Below are 18,751 nucleotides of genomic sequence, written 5' to 3'. Positions count from 1 at the left end.
GCGCTCCCGCGGGCGCGCCGCTCGTGGGCGGGGCCGGGCCGGGAGGACGGAAGTGACGCGGACCGCGCTGCGCCGCAGCATGACCCAGTCGGTGGTGGTGCAGGGTAAGCGGCGCGGGTGAGGGCGGGGGCGGGGATGGGGGGCGCCGGGTCGCCGCGCAGCCCCTTGCGTGCCGCTTCATGGCCGCTGTGTCTCCCCCGCCTCCCTGATCGCAGTCGGCCAGTGCGGGAACCAGATCGGGTGCTGCTTCTGGGACCTGGCGCTGAGGGAGCACGCCGCGGTCAACCAGGTACCGGCCCCGCCCCGCCCCACCCCGCCTCCTCTGCACCGTCCGCCGGGCCTCGGCCGTAGCTGGTTCGGCGTCGGTGTTGCTGCGCTCGCAGCCAGGGACCAGCCATCGGGGTGTTGGGAGGTGGTTAAACCGTCCGCGCCAGGGGCAAAGCCTTAGCAGTGTTGTGATGTCTTTTTTTTTTTTTCTTTTTTTTTTTTTTAGCAGGGAGTTTATGATGAGGCAATAAGCAGCTTCTTTCGAAATGTGGATACCAGGTAAGATGGGGTGAAAGTCTCGTCACACAGCATTAGGATTCTTCCCCTGGGGCGCCCGGGGGGCTCACTGAGCACCTGCCTGCGGCCCAGGCCGTGACCCCGGGGTCCCGGATCGAGTCCCGCGTCGGGCTCCCCGCGTGGAGCCTGCTCCTCCCTCTGCCTGGGTCTCTGCCTCTCTCTCTGGGTCTCTCATGATTGAATAAATAAAAACCTTTAAATAAGTTGACTCCGTAACCACATTCTCCTCTACTCCGTTTTATAATTTAACCTGAGAGCATTCTTATTTCCCCATTCCCAAGTTTCTCCAAAAAGGGGAGATGAGTCCTGGCATTTGACTCTTGCTATGTACTAGCAACACCTACTGGCATCTGTTCCAGGAAAAAAAAAAAAAAAAAAACTTCCAAAAACAAGATCCCCTGTTTCCACTTCTTGTATACACTCCTGTATCTATTTGAGGAAACGACCATACCTTTTTAATAGCATACTAGGATTTTACCTATGCTAGGGGTTAACAGACCTTTACTGCAAAGGACCAGAGGTAAATATTCCAGGTTTTTGTCACATCTCGTGGACTCTGCTGTTGTAACAGGAATGCAGGTCTAGCTTACTAGTACGTAAGCAAGTGGGCATGGCTGTGTTTGAATAAAACTTAATTTAGGAAAATAAGCAGTTGGTCAGAGTCGGCCCAAGGATCATAGTTTACCAACCCAGCCCATAGCATCATCTGTGCTCAGTTCAGCTTCCTTTCATATTGTCTGTTTTCTTGTAAACTATATTGACCGCAATTCTGTGTTTGGTCACAGATGTAGTTACTTCAGTTCAACATGAAATTCTAGGAATAGCCTTAGATAGTCAACAGTAATATAACTGATATATCAGTTGATGTATGTTCAGCTACAGTAGAAAACCTCATTAATGGTGACTTAAGCAATAGAAGTATCCAGTTATCTCATACAAAGAAACCTGGGAATGGGATGACCTAGGCTTGGAGAAGTGTCTTCAAAGACCAAGATACTGTCATTTCATTATTCCTATTGTGTTGGTTTCTTGTCTGCATGTTTATTTTTTCCAAACTATAAAGTGGCAGCCTCCACTCCATGCATCACATTTTTATTCATATTCAAGGTGGGGAAAAGGAAGAGTTGGCACCAAGTGCATCCGAATCTCTTTATTATCAGAAAAGCCTCCCAGAATACCTCCCTTTTTATCTCATTAGTAAGAACTGGATCACATGGCCAGCCCTGACTACAAAGACAGCCAGGGGAAAAGTACCCCACTTTTCAGCCTAATGGGAGGGTGGGCAGGAGAAGAATAGGAATGGCACCTTCTATGTTGCCCTCACCCCTATGTTGTCTGCCTCACCAGGCCTGTAAGTAGCTTTATTATATAAATGGGAGTTCGCTTTATTACCTAACAGCAGTATTAGCCTCGGAAGATCTTACAACCTTTTCCCATTTTTTTTATCTTTCAGAGTGGTTGGTGATGGTGGCAGTATTTCCAAGGGGAAAATTTGTTCTCTGAAAGCACGAGTAAGATCTATATACTTGCATTCTTAACGCTGCGTGTGTTTTTAAAATAATTACACTCCTGTAACTATCATGAGAATAAAACTTTAACTTCTCAAATTAAAAAAAGAAAAAAGTATTTACTAAGCCACACTTTAGTATAAATGTAATTAAACAGACATTTATATCTATCAGAAACTTCAGGGGGGAAATATTGTGTTTAAAGTAAAAACACACTGTGTATTTAGCATTTTTTGGTAACCGTTTCGGAGGAGATCCACATCTAGATAAATGATAACAAAGGAACTTTCTTAACGCTAAGCCTGAAACACATACTAATGCAGGTTAATTTTTCATTTGAAGATAACGGAGGTTTTCTTTGCATCAGTTATACTATCCCCAGTACAAACCACAGATCCAGCCATGTTACAGTGAATACCATGGTCGTGTAAGGCCTCACGAACAAAAATGCTTCGAGTCAGTAGCCCGTATTTTGTCTTAATCTCATTCCAGTAAGACTCCTGCTGTTGTTTCTCTACAGCAAACTGCTTTTTTCCAGTTTGTTGATCAATAATTATTGTAACAAAAAAGAAAGGCGGTTTAGGTAGAAGGAATTGAGACAGTAAGGATCAGACCTGGGGTCGCGGCTGGAAGAGTGAAGAGCAGTCGTGTTGTACCCAAGCACTGTCTTCCTGTATCTGTAATCTCCAATGTCCTTGGAAAACAAAATTTAGTCACAGAGGCCATATGCTTGTAGGCTGTTCAGACGATTAACACGTGGTGCCCTGCACACTGGAGAGCACTAACATCCCAATCCAGATCTCAGAGAAAAAGTAACTGGGTTTCCTAGAGGACTCCCAATTCGAGCTCTTTCCTGCCTCCCCATCAGTGAGCGAGGTAGGAGGTGGAGGGCACACTATAGGCAAAGGATAAATCAGTGTGTTTCTGTAACCTTTGACTTGTCCTAGAAGGTACTCTTCTATTTCCCCTCTGGAGTCTTAGTAGTATGTGGCTGTGATCACTGAAGAGTCCAGGCTTCACGAGAAGATTTAGTGGTTAGGTCCCTCCTCTGTGTCCAGTATTGTAGGTCAATGTGCAAACACTCAGAGTTTTGTAAATCCTATATTAGACCTAAGGAAGAGCTCAGAGGCCAGAGAGCTATCACCAGGCTGCTCTGGCGGAAAACGATAAACCTCAGATCCTGAAAGCTGTGACTCCAGACTGTGCAGTCTTAAGTCTGTTTTGGAACAAGGCCATTATAAGCTAATATTTGTTTCTTTTGTGATCTTACTCAACATGTAGTATACCACATGCTACTACTACCATGCAGTGATGGCTCTCTTACGGCCGATTAGGTGTTTCAGTCAACACGTAAGAGAAAAATTACCATAAAATATCCTAGAAAATCCCTCAAGTGCCAGCAAGTAACCCTCTATAGTCCAGTGTATGTAAAGTATACGTCTATTGCGTGCTGCCTGTAAAAGAGCACATTTATAATACATAATTATATAGTCTTCTAACATCCTACTGTGATGTACTGTTGTACAGTTAGAAACGCAGTATTTCTGATCCACTGTGTGTAAGACTGTTTTAATTGCTTGCTTGCAGTAGCATAGCTAATTAACTACACAAACCATTTTTTTAAAGATTTTATTTTATTTGTTCATGAGAGACACAGAGAAAGGCAGAGATACAGGCAGAGGGAGAAGCAGGCTCCATGCAGGGAGCCCGACGTGGGACTCAATCCTGGGTCTCCAGGATCACACCCTGGGCCGAAGGCAGTGCTAAACCGCTGGGCCACCCGGGCTGCCCTATATAAACCATTTAATTCACAGAGTTTAAATGGGCATACGTTGCAACCCCTCGGTAGTTAGTACCCCCATAAATTTCGAACTTGACTGTGTCTTTTCAGTAGGTAGGAGAGCGTAGACTGAAGATTCTGCAGCCAAGCTAACCAGTGTGACTCTCAGCTCCACCACTTACAAGCTGGGTGATCACAGCCGAGTGATTTAGCTCTCCTAGGCCTCAGTTGTCTCGTGTAAAGCAGGACAGGTAAGTATAGTAAGCATATATAGGGTTGTAAGGACCAAAGGGGGTAATACGTGTAAAGCACGTAGGACAGGGCACCCCCGGTGGCGCAGCGGTTTAGCGCCGCCTGCAGCCCGGGGTCTGATCCTGATTCTGGAGACCCAGGATCGAGTCCCACGTCAGGCTCCCTGCATGGAGCCCACTTCTCCCTATGCCTGTGTCTCTGCCTCTCAGTCTCTCTCTGAATAAATAAATTAAAAAAAAAAAAAAAAAAAAAAAAAAAAGCACGTAGGACAGCCACAGGTAGCATTTAATGTTACAGGGTGGCAAGAACTAGAAAAGCCTGTAAACCAAGCACTTTCTTTGGGACCCTGAATCGAATAGCTAATAGCTTTGTGGTGTACTCTAAGGTTATTTCATTAGTTTTTTTGGCTTTTTTACTTAACTATTTCACTCTTTTACTCCTCTTCCTCAGTATAGAATACACAAGAAGTACGAAACAGTGGGGGCAGGGAGTATTTAATCCTACTGCCAAACTATCCCTGCCTGCTTTTTGCTGTGTTTCCCTCCAATCTTTTCTATTTTTCTTTCCATAGTTAATTTTACGTTTTATATTATCATTTTCTTCTTAGTAATAAAGGTCATCTCCTATATCAATAATGTTTGTGGTAACGAATTAGATCATCTTGGGCGTGGGGACCCTGTTGTAATCTTTGACACCTGATCCAGGGCCTCACTTGGCATGTGATAGTAAGTTTACTGATTTGAATTGGACAGTTTTGGGCTGTGATTCCTGACGAGCAGCATGGTTGCTCCTGGTGAGCAAGTGCATTAAAATACTGCACACCTTTTGAGAATTTTTTCTGGTCAGGGCACTTTTTAAATTTCCAAGCCCTTGTTCTCAAAACATTGACAATCACGTAGGCACATGAATAAAAGAATTGTTAGAAAATCAGTTGGGATTGTTCAGCTCCCGTTTTCATCCCACGTGGTATTTTGGAGTAGGATAAGAGTTTAGAATCCGTCTTTTAATTGTATCCTACCTCTTGAGCACAGTGAAATTACTTTTTCATTCTTAATAACAGATTCTACATAAAGACTTGATACACATTTGATCAAGCTTAAACTATAAAAAGAACAATGCAAGTTACAGTTCATAAATTAATTTACAGAGTGACTAGCTCTAAGGAAAAACATGCTAATTCAATGTTCTTTTTCTTTCTCAGGCTGTCTTGATTGACATGGAGGAAGGGGTAGTAAACGAAATTCTTCAGGGACCATTGAGAGATGTGTTTGATAGCAAGCAGCTCATCACTGATATTTCCGGCTCAGGAAATAATTGGTGAGAATATGCTATATGTAAAAATTGAATGTCATCTAAAAAAAAAAAAAATGAACTTCCTTTATTCTAATTGGTCCTGCTGACCTGAAAGCAAGATCTAACCTGCCAAACCTGCCTCTCAGCTTTTCGGTCCATCATCTTTTTTCTGTATAAATGATGGTGCTTTTTTAATGCTTAAAAGCCACCTGTATCATAGTTCTTTATCACTTTTTTAAAGAAAACTCATGAAAAATGGATTTACTAAATTTCTTATAAATTGATTCTTCCATAATACTAGTGACAAGAAATTTTAACTTTTTTTTTTTTTTTTTTTTTAAATTTTAACTTTTTATAAACTGTTCTCTTACCTGTATTATTTGACTCTATCAAGTTCTCCAATGGGTCAGACTTGATAGGACTGGTAAGAAGTGCAAGCCAGACCAGTGCCCCAGCATTTAAGCTCAGCCTAAGGCTGTGTTTAGCTCTTAAGTATTTAGCTGTCTGTTCTCCTTAACGGGGTAAAAAGCTTCAACAGTGATCATTTGAAAATTTACATTGAGACTGTTTTTGCTGCTTTTTAAAAATTAAGTAGCTCCTTTCCTTAGGTATAAGACTTTAGTTACATGTGATTTTTGAGTTACACAGCCAGACTGCGTGTTGTGGGGAAGTCATTCATTCATTTTTTAATCATTTAATCATTCTTTAATGCATCAAAGTGCTATTTACAAATTCGATTAATCAAAAAGATTTGCAGAGCCTTATGAATATCAGTTTTCTATTGTGTATCATTTCAGCTAATGGTAACATGATGTGACCAGTGTTTTCTCATATATTAAACCAATATGTTCCAAATTTTTTATTTTTAAGGTCCTTCTAGTTGATTATTTTCTGCTTTTTAATATGTAAAATTTACTGCAATTTGTATTTATTTTAAATGGAGATGAGAAAAAACTATGTAACTAAAGTCTTATACCAAAGGGAAAAAAAAAGAGATAAATTTAGAAAATCATAGTTTAATATCCATCAGTAATGAGCTATTTTATCAGGATATTTGAGGATTATAGATCTATATATTTTTTATATTTTCTATCTAGTATGTTTGAAATATCGTAATACGGTTTATTTGATGTGAAACAAAATTAATACAGTAAAAATGCTTTTTCAGGTTTCTCTGTAATCTTTTCATTTAGTTCAGAAATAATAAAATCTTGAAATAATAAATGCCAGAGTGTTTTTATAATTTATTTTCTTTTTTTCAGGGCTGTGGGTCACAAAGTTTTTGGCAGTCTTTATCAAGAACAGATTTTAGAGAAACTCAGAAAGTCGGCAGAGCACTGTGATTGTCTGCAGTGTTTTTTTATAATACATTCCATGGGAGGAGGTAAAGTTATTCACACATTTCCCTAAAACAATGTGAAAGTGTAAGTGGGAGTTCATTTTGCTAACAGTAGTCTGTTTTCAGACCTATGCTTTATAATAAAGTTACAACTTTTAACACTGTATGTGTTTATGAGTATATTCATAACTCTTTATTTTAAATTTTTGTCAAATTTTGTTTCTGTTACCATTGTTTTTAAACCGAAGCCCTTTTAAGAGTCAGTACTACTGAATCTGGAGTTTTTTCTTCTTCTACTTTTAGCTTCTTTTATAAAATTTCCAACTACATTTCAATATTTGTGAGCTTTTGGGGAATGCTTTCTCTTAAGAGTTTGCTTATATAGTCTCATGTCCCACCTAGAGGCTAAGCATTTCTGGCTTGTTCATAGATATCTTTTTTTTTTTTTTATTTTTTTTTAATTTTATTTTATTTTTTTTTATTTATGATAGTCACAGAGAGAGAGAGAGAGAGAGAGGCAGAGACACAAGCAGAGGGAGAAGCAGGCTCCATGCACCGGGAGCCTGACGTGGGATTCGATCCCGGGTCTCCAGGATCGTGCCCTGAGCCAAAGACAGGCGCCAAACCGCTGCGCCACCCAGGGATCCCTGTTCATAGATACCTGTGCTAAGAAATATCAATATTCTTTAAACTGCCTTCCAGCCTTTCTTGTGTCCAATAAGAGACATAGGTAAAAGAAATCTTATTAATTCCTTTAAATCACTCCTTACATGGTAATTACCTTGACCTAGAATAAATTATCTGCATTGCTTTCTGTCCCCAGGGAAGCCTATACCTTGCAAATGAAGTATTTTGCTCCTTTGTTCTATGAACTAGAAACATATCCTATTTTGCTCACTTCAAATAGAATTAGTGAGTTAAAAAAAAAATTGCCATGCTGTTTTTCTCCACGCTCAGATTAAGATTTTATATTCAGCAGGTTATATGAATTGATTTTTATACATATTATTCAATATGATAACATTTTAAAATTAAAGTTACAATGCTGTGTAGGCATGTCTTTAGAGGATCATCATCATAATCATTAAATTAAACAAATTTTCTTTGTACTAGTATAATTAACCTCCAGGTTTGGATAGGTTTTCAGAAAAAAACAATTTGATTTATAGTTCATTATGGTGCCTTTTTAAATCCCTTTGTTACTCAAAAATCTCAGAAGACTATATTCATAGTTTACTGGCAAAAATAAATAATAGTAGAGGTTAAAAACGGTCCCCTTTCCCACATCTAAATCCTAGCCTCTCTCCTCTCGGGTAATCAAGTTTGCCAATTTCTATCCTTCCAGATACTTTCTATGCCTTTAAAAATGTGTGTGTGTGTGTGTTTTAACATAAACAAGATCATGCAGTGCATATCATTCTGACATTTTTTAACTTTGTCTTTCCTGAATGTCTTTCAGTGTCTTCTCTGTCTCATAGAATTCAATTGTGTTAATATATAATAATTTTTAAAGTCTGTTTCCCATTAGTGGATGTTGTTTTAAACATTTTTTTAGCTTCTTTTATAAAATTCTAAATGGTATTTTTAGAATTTTAGGTATTTTATAAAATACTAAATGGTATTTAGTTATATAAATAATCCCCATTTGAACATCTGGTACATACAGTTCTGCTCAGTTATGCCCCTGTAGCTGTAGGTAATATTCCCAAAAGGAAAGTAGGACCAAAGAATATGTACATTTTAAATTTTGATTGATATTTATAAACACCTTCCTACATTAATTCACCAATCCATATTATTAGCACAATTTATGCAAGTTTATTTCCCCACACTGTCACTGAGTTTATGACATAAATCTAATATGTTCAAAATTAGATTGTTTTAATTTAGATATCTTTGATTAGAAAAAGGATTGAACATCCTCACATCTATTCACCATTTGATTCATTATGATTTACGTACTTTTACTCATTTTTCTGTTGTATTCCTTTTTTTTTTTTTGGTGGTTGACTGTGAGACCTCTTTATTAAAGAAATTTAGTCCATCATATGTGTTGGAGATTTTTTCTTAGTCTACCTTTTTCATTCTGTTTGTAGGTTTTATATATATATATATATATGTATTTTTATGTGTTTTTTAAGTTTTTAATGGAATCAAAGCTGTCTTCTATGTAATGCTCTGGTTATTAATGTATGTTTCTACCAAAAAAAAAAAAAAAAACAGAAAATTCCAAGTTCCTCACAATCTTATTTTGAATCACTTATGCTGGTTTGTTTTTGTTTTTGTAATTTTAATCCTCAGGAACAGGATCTGGACTTGGCACATTTCTTTTAAAGGTACTTGAGGATGAATTCCCAGAAGTATACAGATTCGTGACTTCAGTGTATCCTTCTGCTGAGGATGATGTCATAACCTCGCCTTATAATAGCATCTTGGCAATGAAGGAACTTAATGAGCATGCAGACTGTGTGTTGCCCATTGACAACCAAGTAAGAAATGACATTATAATTTATAGATGTATCATATATACATTGAGTCTCCTGTTATGTTTCTATGTGCATATGAAACATTCTCTTCCCTTTTCAGCCTTCTAATTGAAGGTAAAATAAGTTTAAATTGTTTTTCTTTCTCTTCTTTCCTTCCTGGTAGAATGTCCTCTATGTCTGCTCTTCTTAATAGCTTCTCTCCCAATATTTTTTCTTTAAAAGTCTTTATTTGACATCATTAGCAAAATTGACCTCATGGTGAATTCTGGAAAGTTGGGCACAACTATAAAGGCAAAGAGTCTGGTTACTTCAAGTGCTGGGGCTGTTAAAAAGCGGCACCAGAAGCCCTTTGATGCAATGAACAACATTGTGGCCAATTTGCTGCTGAACCTAACAAGGTAAATCCTATTGATGGCATATTTTAGGACAGTTTAAAAGCTTCCCTTGGCCTCTGAGGGTGATTGCAGTAACATTTTCATAGTTGCATTTTTTTTTTTTTTTTTAGATTTTCTAAGTCATAGGAACTTCTTTTTATTTGATTTTATTTTGTCTAGTGTTTTCAAATCTTGGAGTCATGGACCAGAATTTTCATTTCTTACTCCAAACCAGCATTCTCCCAGGGACATTCCAGAAAATAATAATAAGTGTTACAAGAAAAAAGCTGTCACAGATAAACACTTGAGAACTTGGTTAGATAACAGTAAGCATATTGTTTTGCTGTAGAACATCCTCATTTTTTAAAGCAGCTAATATTTACCTCCTTATTGTTGGTCCAAAATATCTCCTTGACTTTGCTCCAGGAAGATTGCTTTAGCATTATTTTATTCCAAACTATAGAGTACATTAAGCAGATGCTTGAGGAACGTAGTAAAGTTTATAGAATAATTAAATTATTGATCTGTATGTGTTTAACTCAAAGTCTGTTTTAAGTAAGACATTTTTGTATATGTAACGTGCAACATAATAGTGTGTTGATTGCACATCACATAATCCACAAATAAGAATTGCTGTAGATGTTGTGCATTATAATTACCTTTGTACATGATATTCATGTTACTAAATTTCACTAATACAGAAAAAAAGGAATATTCTCTACTGAAGAATAGTGTACAAAAGGATTTAAGAATGCCTGCTGAATAAGTAAAGCTGCATTCAAAAGTATAAAATCTTAACATTAAATTTTTTTCTCTTGCTTTAATGTTGATTTTTTTAGCTCTGCAAGGTTTGAAGGGTCCCTTAATATGGACCTTAATGAAATCAGCATGAATTTGGTTCCTTTCCTCAACTGCATTATCTTGTGTCAAGTCTAACACCACTGTATACGCTGGCAGATGTTAACATTCCTACCCGAAGGTAAGATGTAGTCACTTTACTCCAATTACTTGATAATTTGAGTTGTTTTTAAGAAATAACATTTTTTAAAGTTTGTAATAATGCTAGGTATTTTTTCATGTCATTTTCTTTGTGAGAGGAACATAAAATGCAACTGATGACAACCACTTTTTCATTATTTGAATGCTTATTTATAAATCATTATTTAAAAAGTATTTGAGGGATCCCTGGGTGGCACAGCGGTTTAGCGCCTGCCTTGGCCTAGGGCACGATCCTGGAGACCCAGGATCGAATCCCACGTCAGGCTCCCGGTACATGGAGCCTGCTTCTCCCTCTGCCTGTGTCTCTGCCTCTCTCTCTCTCTCTGTGTGACTATCATAAATAAATAAAAATTAAAAAAAAATAAAAATAAAAAAATAAAAAGTATTTGAAAAACTTTGAAATGTAGATTTTTAAACTAATGAAATTAATAAAGATTGGTTTTTATTGAAACAGATTTCAGGGCTTTTGAAGTCTGACATACTTAAGTCTGAATGCTAATTCTGTCACTGGGCAGGCGACAGACTTTTCTTTTAGTTTTCTCATCTGTGGAAATGAGAATCAGTGCACCTACCTTGTAGGCTTGTTGAGTATATTAAGTAAGAGTATCTTTAAAGTTCTTATCTTGGTCCAGCACCACAGAAGGCTTTTCCAGTGTGGTTTTTCGTGGTAGCTGCTATATATCATTTCCAGAGCACCTTGTTTTGTAACTGTGTACCACTTATATGCATAAAACTTAATCAGTCTAGTTAACAAAAAAATGTAGTTGAAAAATATTCTGAGCACAGACAGTGAGGACAAGCTTGAAAAGGTCTCACTGACATCCACAGTTGACAGAGGAAAAAGGTCCTGTCAAACTCTGTAAGAGGAAAGTATATAAATGATAAAGTAGAAACTAAATTAAAGATCTTCTTTATAGTTTAAGTTTGGGCAAAATAACAGTTCTGCACTGTAAATGTCACCGTGCTATTGATGAACTTTGATTTCAGCTGCTAACAAGTAACCAGTTATGCCAACTAATAGATGAGACTCTTCCTGCATGGGATGCTGATGACCTTGAGTTAAGCAGCTTGCTTTGTGTATGGAACATGGTACCCACTCACTAAATGTTCACTCTTATTATCAGCCCTGCATATTAAAAATTAGTGTATTTAAATAAAATACGCGTCTTTAATACAGACACACATGTAAATTGGTGCTAAACTATTTATTGTACAAGAGTGATAATCCAGACATTTTTACATTTAAAGTTAATTCTTAAAAAATAAAGACATGGAATTTCTAGTTAAGTTCTACATAAAGGAAACAATGTGACTTGGTCATTCAACCTGAATGTTTTAAAGCCAATTAAACTTCTTTTAATCCTGCTTTTGGATATTTTGATAAAAATTATACTGTTGCAACATTTTTTATTCATATAATCATGATTGTTACAAAGGTTTCTTTCTAATCAAAACATGTGAAAACGTATAAGGGACTTTAAAGATTTTAGCACTTAGGGAACTTGTCACAGTGTTCTATCTTTGTGTTCTTTTTTGCCCTTTTTCTGCTGTACTATAGATATTTCAGAGGCTGCCGTATCAGCACATGAACACATTTATCCTTGAGTAAGATAATAAATTGTTTTAAAATTGTTCTATTAGAAGTCGTAGTTTTAAAACACTTTAATTTCTTAGTAGTGAGAATGTCTTGGGGGTACCTTTATTAATAAATGTCAGTCCTGTACCTCGTCCCATTTTTATCACATGAAAATAATCACATATGAAGTGTGTATATTTGTTTCTTGAAATTCCATATTTCTCTATAAATAAAGATAAGTATGCCAAAATGACGAATAGCTCCTAGTTCTTACGTTTTGCGGCAGAGGATGAACCAAGAATGAGTTTGCCCACTTCTTGTACAGTAATTCTTAAGCTTTTCTGGGTTTCCTCATCTCTGTAAAAATCCCCAAAAGTGCATACACAACAAAATCTTGAACACCGTAGCAGAGGATTTATGAATCCCCACAGCTCACTTTCCCTAAAGGAGTCTTCTATTCTTGCTGTCACATAATCAAAATAGAAGGTAAGTTCCATTAGAGTAGAATTATTTTTCCATTTGAGTAGAAATTGTTCACTGCTTGGTCTCTTGCGCTTAGAATAGTGCCTGGCACACAGTAGGCATTTAGTAAATATCTGTTGAATGAGTAAGTAACACAGTGTGGTTTCTGCAGCTCTTCCCAATCATTCTGCAGATCCAGCACACAGAATCTAGAGTGATTCTGGGAACCGAATCATATTTGTATTGAGTTAAGTGAGATTTAAGAACCAGGCTGGAGCTATTTTAAAGACTAGGATGCTGTGTATTGTTAGATACAAACTTGTTGGCACCTTTTTCTTCCCCTCTTTAAATAAAGGATAAATGATGTCCTCCTCTCTTGTCGTATTTCTCAAGATTGTGTTCTGAGAAAATGATAGCTGAAACGTAGAATGTGTTTGTGTGTGAAATTTATTGACCAGAAGGTGACTGTCTTCACATTTTGTAGTTCTACAGAGAAGAAATGATATTTTGTATAAACAGTGATTTTCATTGTTCTAGGTTGGACCAGATGTTCTCAGATGCCTTTAGTAAAGATCACCAGCTAATTCGGGCTGACCCCAAACACAGTCTCTACCTCGCCTGTGCCCTTATGGTGAGAGGAAATGTACAGGTTTCAGATCTTCGCAGAAATATTGAAAGGTTTGATTTTATATTTCCATGATGATTTGTGTGTACTACTTGTGACAGTGTAGCATAGTAGTTCAGATGGCCTCTCTTCAGATTCTAGCATTGCCATTTAACTAAGGTGTGACCTTGAACAAACTACTTAGCCTCATTTAAGCCTTGTTTTTCTCACACGTAAAATACTAATGCACAAAATTGTCATTTATGAATAGTGAATGATATAGGATATGTTTTATCCTCTGAAGGTGTTCAGAAAACTTATTGGTTTCATTACTACCACACTACACTGCCTCTAAGTTTATGTTTTACTATTTTTTGACAGTCTATTTTTAGGAAAACTCTACTGACTCACAAAACAAGGAAAAATGTAGTATTTTCATTCTCTTTTTCATCCCCAGATTTAACGTCCTCCCAAGTAAATGTCCCTTAGCTCACTGGCGGGCTCTACCATGTTACTGCTAATAGTAAAACATAGATAGCTTACATTAAATACTGAGCAAAGAGAATGGTGCCTTCAGTAATACCCGCTGCCATATACGGCAGAATTTTCAGTACCTTCATTCTCACCTTTGAGCTTTTGCATCTCAGATTGAAACCTTCTCTCCGGTTCATCTCCTGGAATCAAGAAGGCTGGAAAACCAGCCTGTGCTCAGTACCGCCTGTGGGCCATTCCCATTCGTTATTAGCTCTAGCCAATAACACATGCGTGAAGCCCACCTTCATGGAACTGAGAGACAGATTCACGAGGCTCTACAAGAAAAAGGTAATTGTCAGGACACCTTCATAACTGTGTGTGATTGTTTTGGCTATTTAAGATGTCTTCTTGTGAATTACACTATTACAAGTCAGGGGCAATCCCGACTGCTGTGTTCATCGTACTGATTATAGCTGAAGAGGAGAGGTGCACTCAGACTATCTAAACGAGAGATCTCGTGAGTTCACAGGATTTGAGTTCTCATTTCTCTTGTAAAGCTGAGTGAACTATCATTTTAATGAAGAATTACTTATGTTTTAGGAGATATATTTTTTTTTCAATTTTCTGAAAATGGTCAACAGTATCCAGTTTACTATTTATAGGCTCATCTTCATCACTATCTACAAATTGAAGGGATGGAAGAAAGCTGTTTCATGGAAGCGGTGTCATCTTTATCAAGGCTCATAGAGGAATACAACCAACTGGATGCCACAAAATGCATGCCTGTGGAAGATTTACCTAGACTAAGCATAGCTATGTAAAAAATACCCCAAAAATGCAATTTTTACTTTTCTTAATTTTACATTGGTTTTCATCACCTTTCCTTTCTGTTTTGGAATGTTTGTGATTCAGAAAACCCACTTTGCACTTTTTCCTATTAGAAAGTATTTTTGTCTAAAAAAAAGAAAAAAGAGTGGTGGTTTTCATTTCATCACAATTTGTGGGTAATACCAGCCTGTGAAATTAGTGAAGTCCTATTACCTTAACTTCAAACATTTGTCTTCAGAAAATTCGCCTTTTCTAAAATTGGAAAAACAGAGTTCCTCAACATTTTTATTTATAATCTCATGTTTAGGCATTTATAAAGTGATAATTCATGTCTTTTAAAAAAATCATATACAGGTATATTTTTATATTTATTTATAATTTATTTTTTTATATCGTTTAAATTCTCCTGATTCTTTAAAAGCAAGTATGAGGAATAGCAGAACACAATATAAATACTTCTATGTAATACCCACTAACTTTACAAGGATAGGTTTTATTATAGTATGAAGGAGATTTTGTTTCTCCTTGGGGTAACCACTTGTTTGTACTCAAAAGAATCCAAATTTACATTTATTTTAACATGAATATGTATTAAATTATCTTCAAATATAATGTTATTATTAAACCAGTTGATTTCTTAATAATAAATGTCTATATTTTTAAACAGTATCGCTTGATAATTGGTTTTGTCTGTCACCATTTATATAAGCAAACAGAACATTACTTAGCTTGACATCTTCTTCCAGACTTCGCAGGAAAATGACTGTAATAGTCCAGTGACAGTGTTGCAGTTATTGTAATCTCCGGTTACAATTTTAATGTTAACTTATCCTTAAATACAATTTATATTTTAAATCCATAGGTGGAGTTATCATTTAAGGAAGTAATTTTTAGGGACAGTTTATTTTCAAGCCAAATCATCTATCTGTGCTTCCTTCAGTGTTAAGTTTTTAAGTTTTTTTACTTTTCAAAGTAAGGATACTGCTCTTGATCTTTATCTTGGAAATGTAATTTTTTACAGTATTTGGTATAAAAACTTTTAGATTACCGTGGTCACTAATGGCCAAAGAAGTTCTATTTTCTCCTTCCAAAATAAATCTTAATAAACCTGATACTCAGACTAGGGCAATGGAAGTTAAAAAGTACATTGACAGTTTAATCGTTGTCCTATTTAAGAATTAAACCTAGAATCTTACACACCATGTAATGATTATCATCTGATGGAATCCTAGGCTACATTGTCAAAGTACAGATAAAGTTGTAAAGAAGTTCCGAAAAAGTTCTAAACTTTTTACACATTTTCAACAAAGTATTCTAGATTATAGAGTAAAATGCTTTCTTGTAAATTGAATAACTTTTCCATTATGTATGGAATATGTGTGTATGTAGATGAAAGCAACTGTGTATTTCATAATTACACATTTTAAAGTAAGTTTACTTTTAAGATTTTTAACATTATATATAAATTTATATATATATATACACATATAGTTTTAGCATATATATATAAATAAATTTGGGGGGGATGCAAAAAAAGGTGGTTTTATTAAAGCACCGGGACAGGACCCATAAGCAGAAAGAGCTGCACCAAGTTTTACATATATTTTTAAGAGAACCTTTTTAATAGCTTCTAATGCCTTAAAGATAGTCATCTGAGAATAGGTAGGCATTCTTACTGTTTTAAACCAATAAGGTAGATTTGCCACCCTTTTGAAACCATTCCAATTTTCTTAGGTAATGACATAATCACCTGAACCTAACTTTTCCCACATATACTAGGTTTTATAGGATCTCGAGCTCAGAAAATATATCTCCTGGATCTCTGCAGTTTCTCTGACATACACAAGATGTAATCCACAGCATCTTCCATGTAAATGAGCCTTCATTTGGGCAATCAAATTGAATGGTGATCATTTTCGACTTATTAGGAACACAGCATCTCTTATCTACACATACTCCACAAAAAGTGGGTTTATAACTCTGAGTGCTTGAGCATCCAGAAAAGACGAATTTCTCAGCTTTGAAGAGTTGGAAAGTAGGTTGGCACGTTTTTCCTTTCGGGATCTGAAAAGGCACATAACATTAAGTCATTCTTTAATTTGAATACAACAGTTTAGAAAAAGTAGTACTATATATGGAAACACAAATGCGGAAACACAAACGCAGGGCAGTGACTTTCCGCACTCTCCTACCTTTGAAATCCCCTCGCCAGGGGTCTGTGCCCCCCTGTTCCTATCCCATCATAATGTAGGAGCCGCTCCCCAATTTTTTTTTGCTGTCCACCCTTCACTTAGTTCCACAATTTCTACAGTGAGAACTTTTCTGTCTTCTTTAATATCAAAGGCCAGGTCTTATTAAATGTTTATTTACCTAAGACAGCAAATTCCCTAACATAGGCGGTTTTGAGTGGATGAATAAATGAATACCTATCTTAATTCCTTTAAAATTGAGTTGTCAGCTTCTTACTATGATCGGGAATAACCTGGAGATGAGTTTTAGCATTCCTTAGACTTACTCTTGAGACCGTCATCTTGCCTTGCCCTAGAAGGAGGACCAGCTCTAATTATACCAAACAATTCTAGTGTGAATATGTTATCATAGTCCTTTGGCAAGTTTACTATCTAAGCACAGAGCATTTTGGAAATGGTGGGTTCCCCCTCCAACTTGGTGATCCAAGGATCAAGAACCAAGATCAGAACTTCTCTGATGTTCGTAAGGTCTGTTTCAATAATTACGATGCAACAACCAAAATCTGTTATCCATTGCCTTGACTCCACCACATAAAGTTAATATATTCTAAAAAATTGGAATCCGAAAAGGATCTGCTTTTAAAAGACCTACATGGTGGGTGTACCACAGCAAACCAGGCTGGTCAAGACCCACACTGCTAAGCTGTTAGAGCAGAATCAACAGGGTTAACATTACCCCTTCGCTGGGTAGGGATTTTCCCCATGAAGTGCAATTAGATTAATCTTTGTTCTCCTCAGAGATCATTTGACTTTAAGAGTTACCCAGGAGGTGATTTTATTTTTACAAGAGTCACACCCAATCTCTCCCCTGAAACACACTTACACTTTTTAGGACTCTTTTAATATTGAATTATAATGAAGTTACATCAAATTAAGTTTCACCTTTACTCTCTTTAATATATTACTGTCACAAGGTTGAATATAACACAGTCTTCTCTCTCTTCTCATTTCACAGTTGCTATTTTCATTGGTGACCCGATCAGATATTCCCATCCCACACGTTCTGGAGCAAGGAGTCCACTTTGTTGCTTGCACAAGACATTTTCCTTTCCAAATAAGCGGGAGGTTCCTATAAGCTAAAATAAAGGGGGGGGGGGGGGAGAGTAGATGTGTATCTAAATACATAGACAACTTTTTTTTTTTTAATTTTTATTTATTTATGATAGTCACAGAGAGAGAGAGAGGCAGAGACACAGGCAGAGGGAGAAGCAGGCTCCATGCACCGGGAGCCCGACGTGGGATTCGATCCCGGGTCTCCAGGATCGCGCCCTGGGCCAAAGGCAGGCGCCAAACCGCTGCGCCACCCAGGGATCCCCATAGACAACTTTTAATATTTTTCAGCTAATAGTTAATAGATCAGAACCTTTTATGTAATGTAATTCAGAATAAGCTTCTGGTCTAACTCGTTCTCTCCTCTTCCCACTTTCCAAATTACCTTTCAAGCAAATATTATAGTCCAATTTCTTAGGAAGAAGAAAAATCTTTATCTTTGAAAATCTGAGTAGATGCACCCACTTGCTTCGGCTTAGCTCACCAAGTATTAAACTACTGCGTTTTCTCTCATTCTCGCATCTTGCTGGATATTATTTTCAACAATGAAATAGACAGTAGTAGGATTAAGGAATTCAAGATATTAATCAGAACAATGTCTTAATGTTAAATTTCGTAATATGTTAAAACCTAAAATACAAAAGTTCTATTCGAGAATAACCTATTGAGCCCAGTTATTTTTCCTCCACTTGTTTTAATCTAGTCTTTTCTTTTTTTTTTAAGATTTTATTTATTTATTCATGAGAAACACAAAGAGGCAGAGACAGGCAGAGGGAGGAACAGGCTCCCTATAGGAGCCCTGATGCAGGACTCGATCCCAGGACCTCGGGGTCACGCCCTGAGCCGAAGGTAGACTCTCAACCACTGAGCCACCCAGGTGCCCCTTAATCTAGTCTTTTAGAAAATTCTCTGC

The 18,751-nt window shown here is 36.9% G+C and overlaps 2 protein-coding genes across 2 annotated transcripts in view; one reads left to right on the top strand and one right to left on the bottom strand.

The window, feature by feature from the left end:
* Positions 1 to 21: 21 nt before the first annotated feature.
* TUBE1 (tubulin epsilon 1) lies at positions 22 to 15,208 on the top strand. The gene is given in 13 exon segments (XM_038554985.1): positions 22 to 104; positions 216 to 289; positions 494 to 546; positions 2,018 to 2,075; positions 5,306 to 5,421; positions 6,660 to 6,781; positions 9,038 to 9,225; positions 9,445 to 9,620; positions 10,436 to 10,497; positions 10,500 to 10,575; positions 13,171 to 13,311; positions 13,885 to 14,059; positions 14,374 to 15,208. Coding segments are annotated over 13 exon segments (1,425 nt in total). The 5' UTR covers positions 22 to 79; the 3' UTR covers positions 14,533 to 15,208.
* CCN6 (cellular communication network factor 6) overlaps positions 15,094 to 18,751 on the bottom strand; it is an 18,441-nt gene continuing 14,783 nt past the window's right edge. Inside the window, exons 4-5 of the mRNA XM_038555060.1 lie at positions 17,671 to 17,864; positions 15,094 to 16,603 (exon numbers count right to left, since the gene is read on the bottom strand). Of these exons, the coding sequence (XP_038410988.1) occupies positions 16,322 to 16,603; positions 17,671 to 17,864 (476 nt within the window). The 3' untranslated portion in view covers positions 15,094 to 16,321. The remainder of the gene's footprint in view (positions 16,604 to 17,670; positions 17,865 to 18,751) is intronic.

The sequence above is a fragment of the Canis lupus genome, chromosome 12 (genome assembly GCF_011100685.1).
Source record: "Canis lupus familiaris isolate Mischka breed German Shepherd chromosome 12, alternate assembly UU_Cfam_GSD_1.0, whole genome shotgun sequence".
NCBI classification, from domain to species: Eukaryota; Metazoa; Chordata; class Mammalia; order Carnivora; family Canidae; genus Canis; species Canis lupus.
Note: the sequence above shows the minus strand (reverse complement) of the source record. Positions and strands in the feature narration are given on the sequence as shown.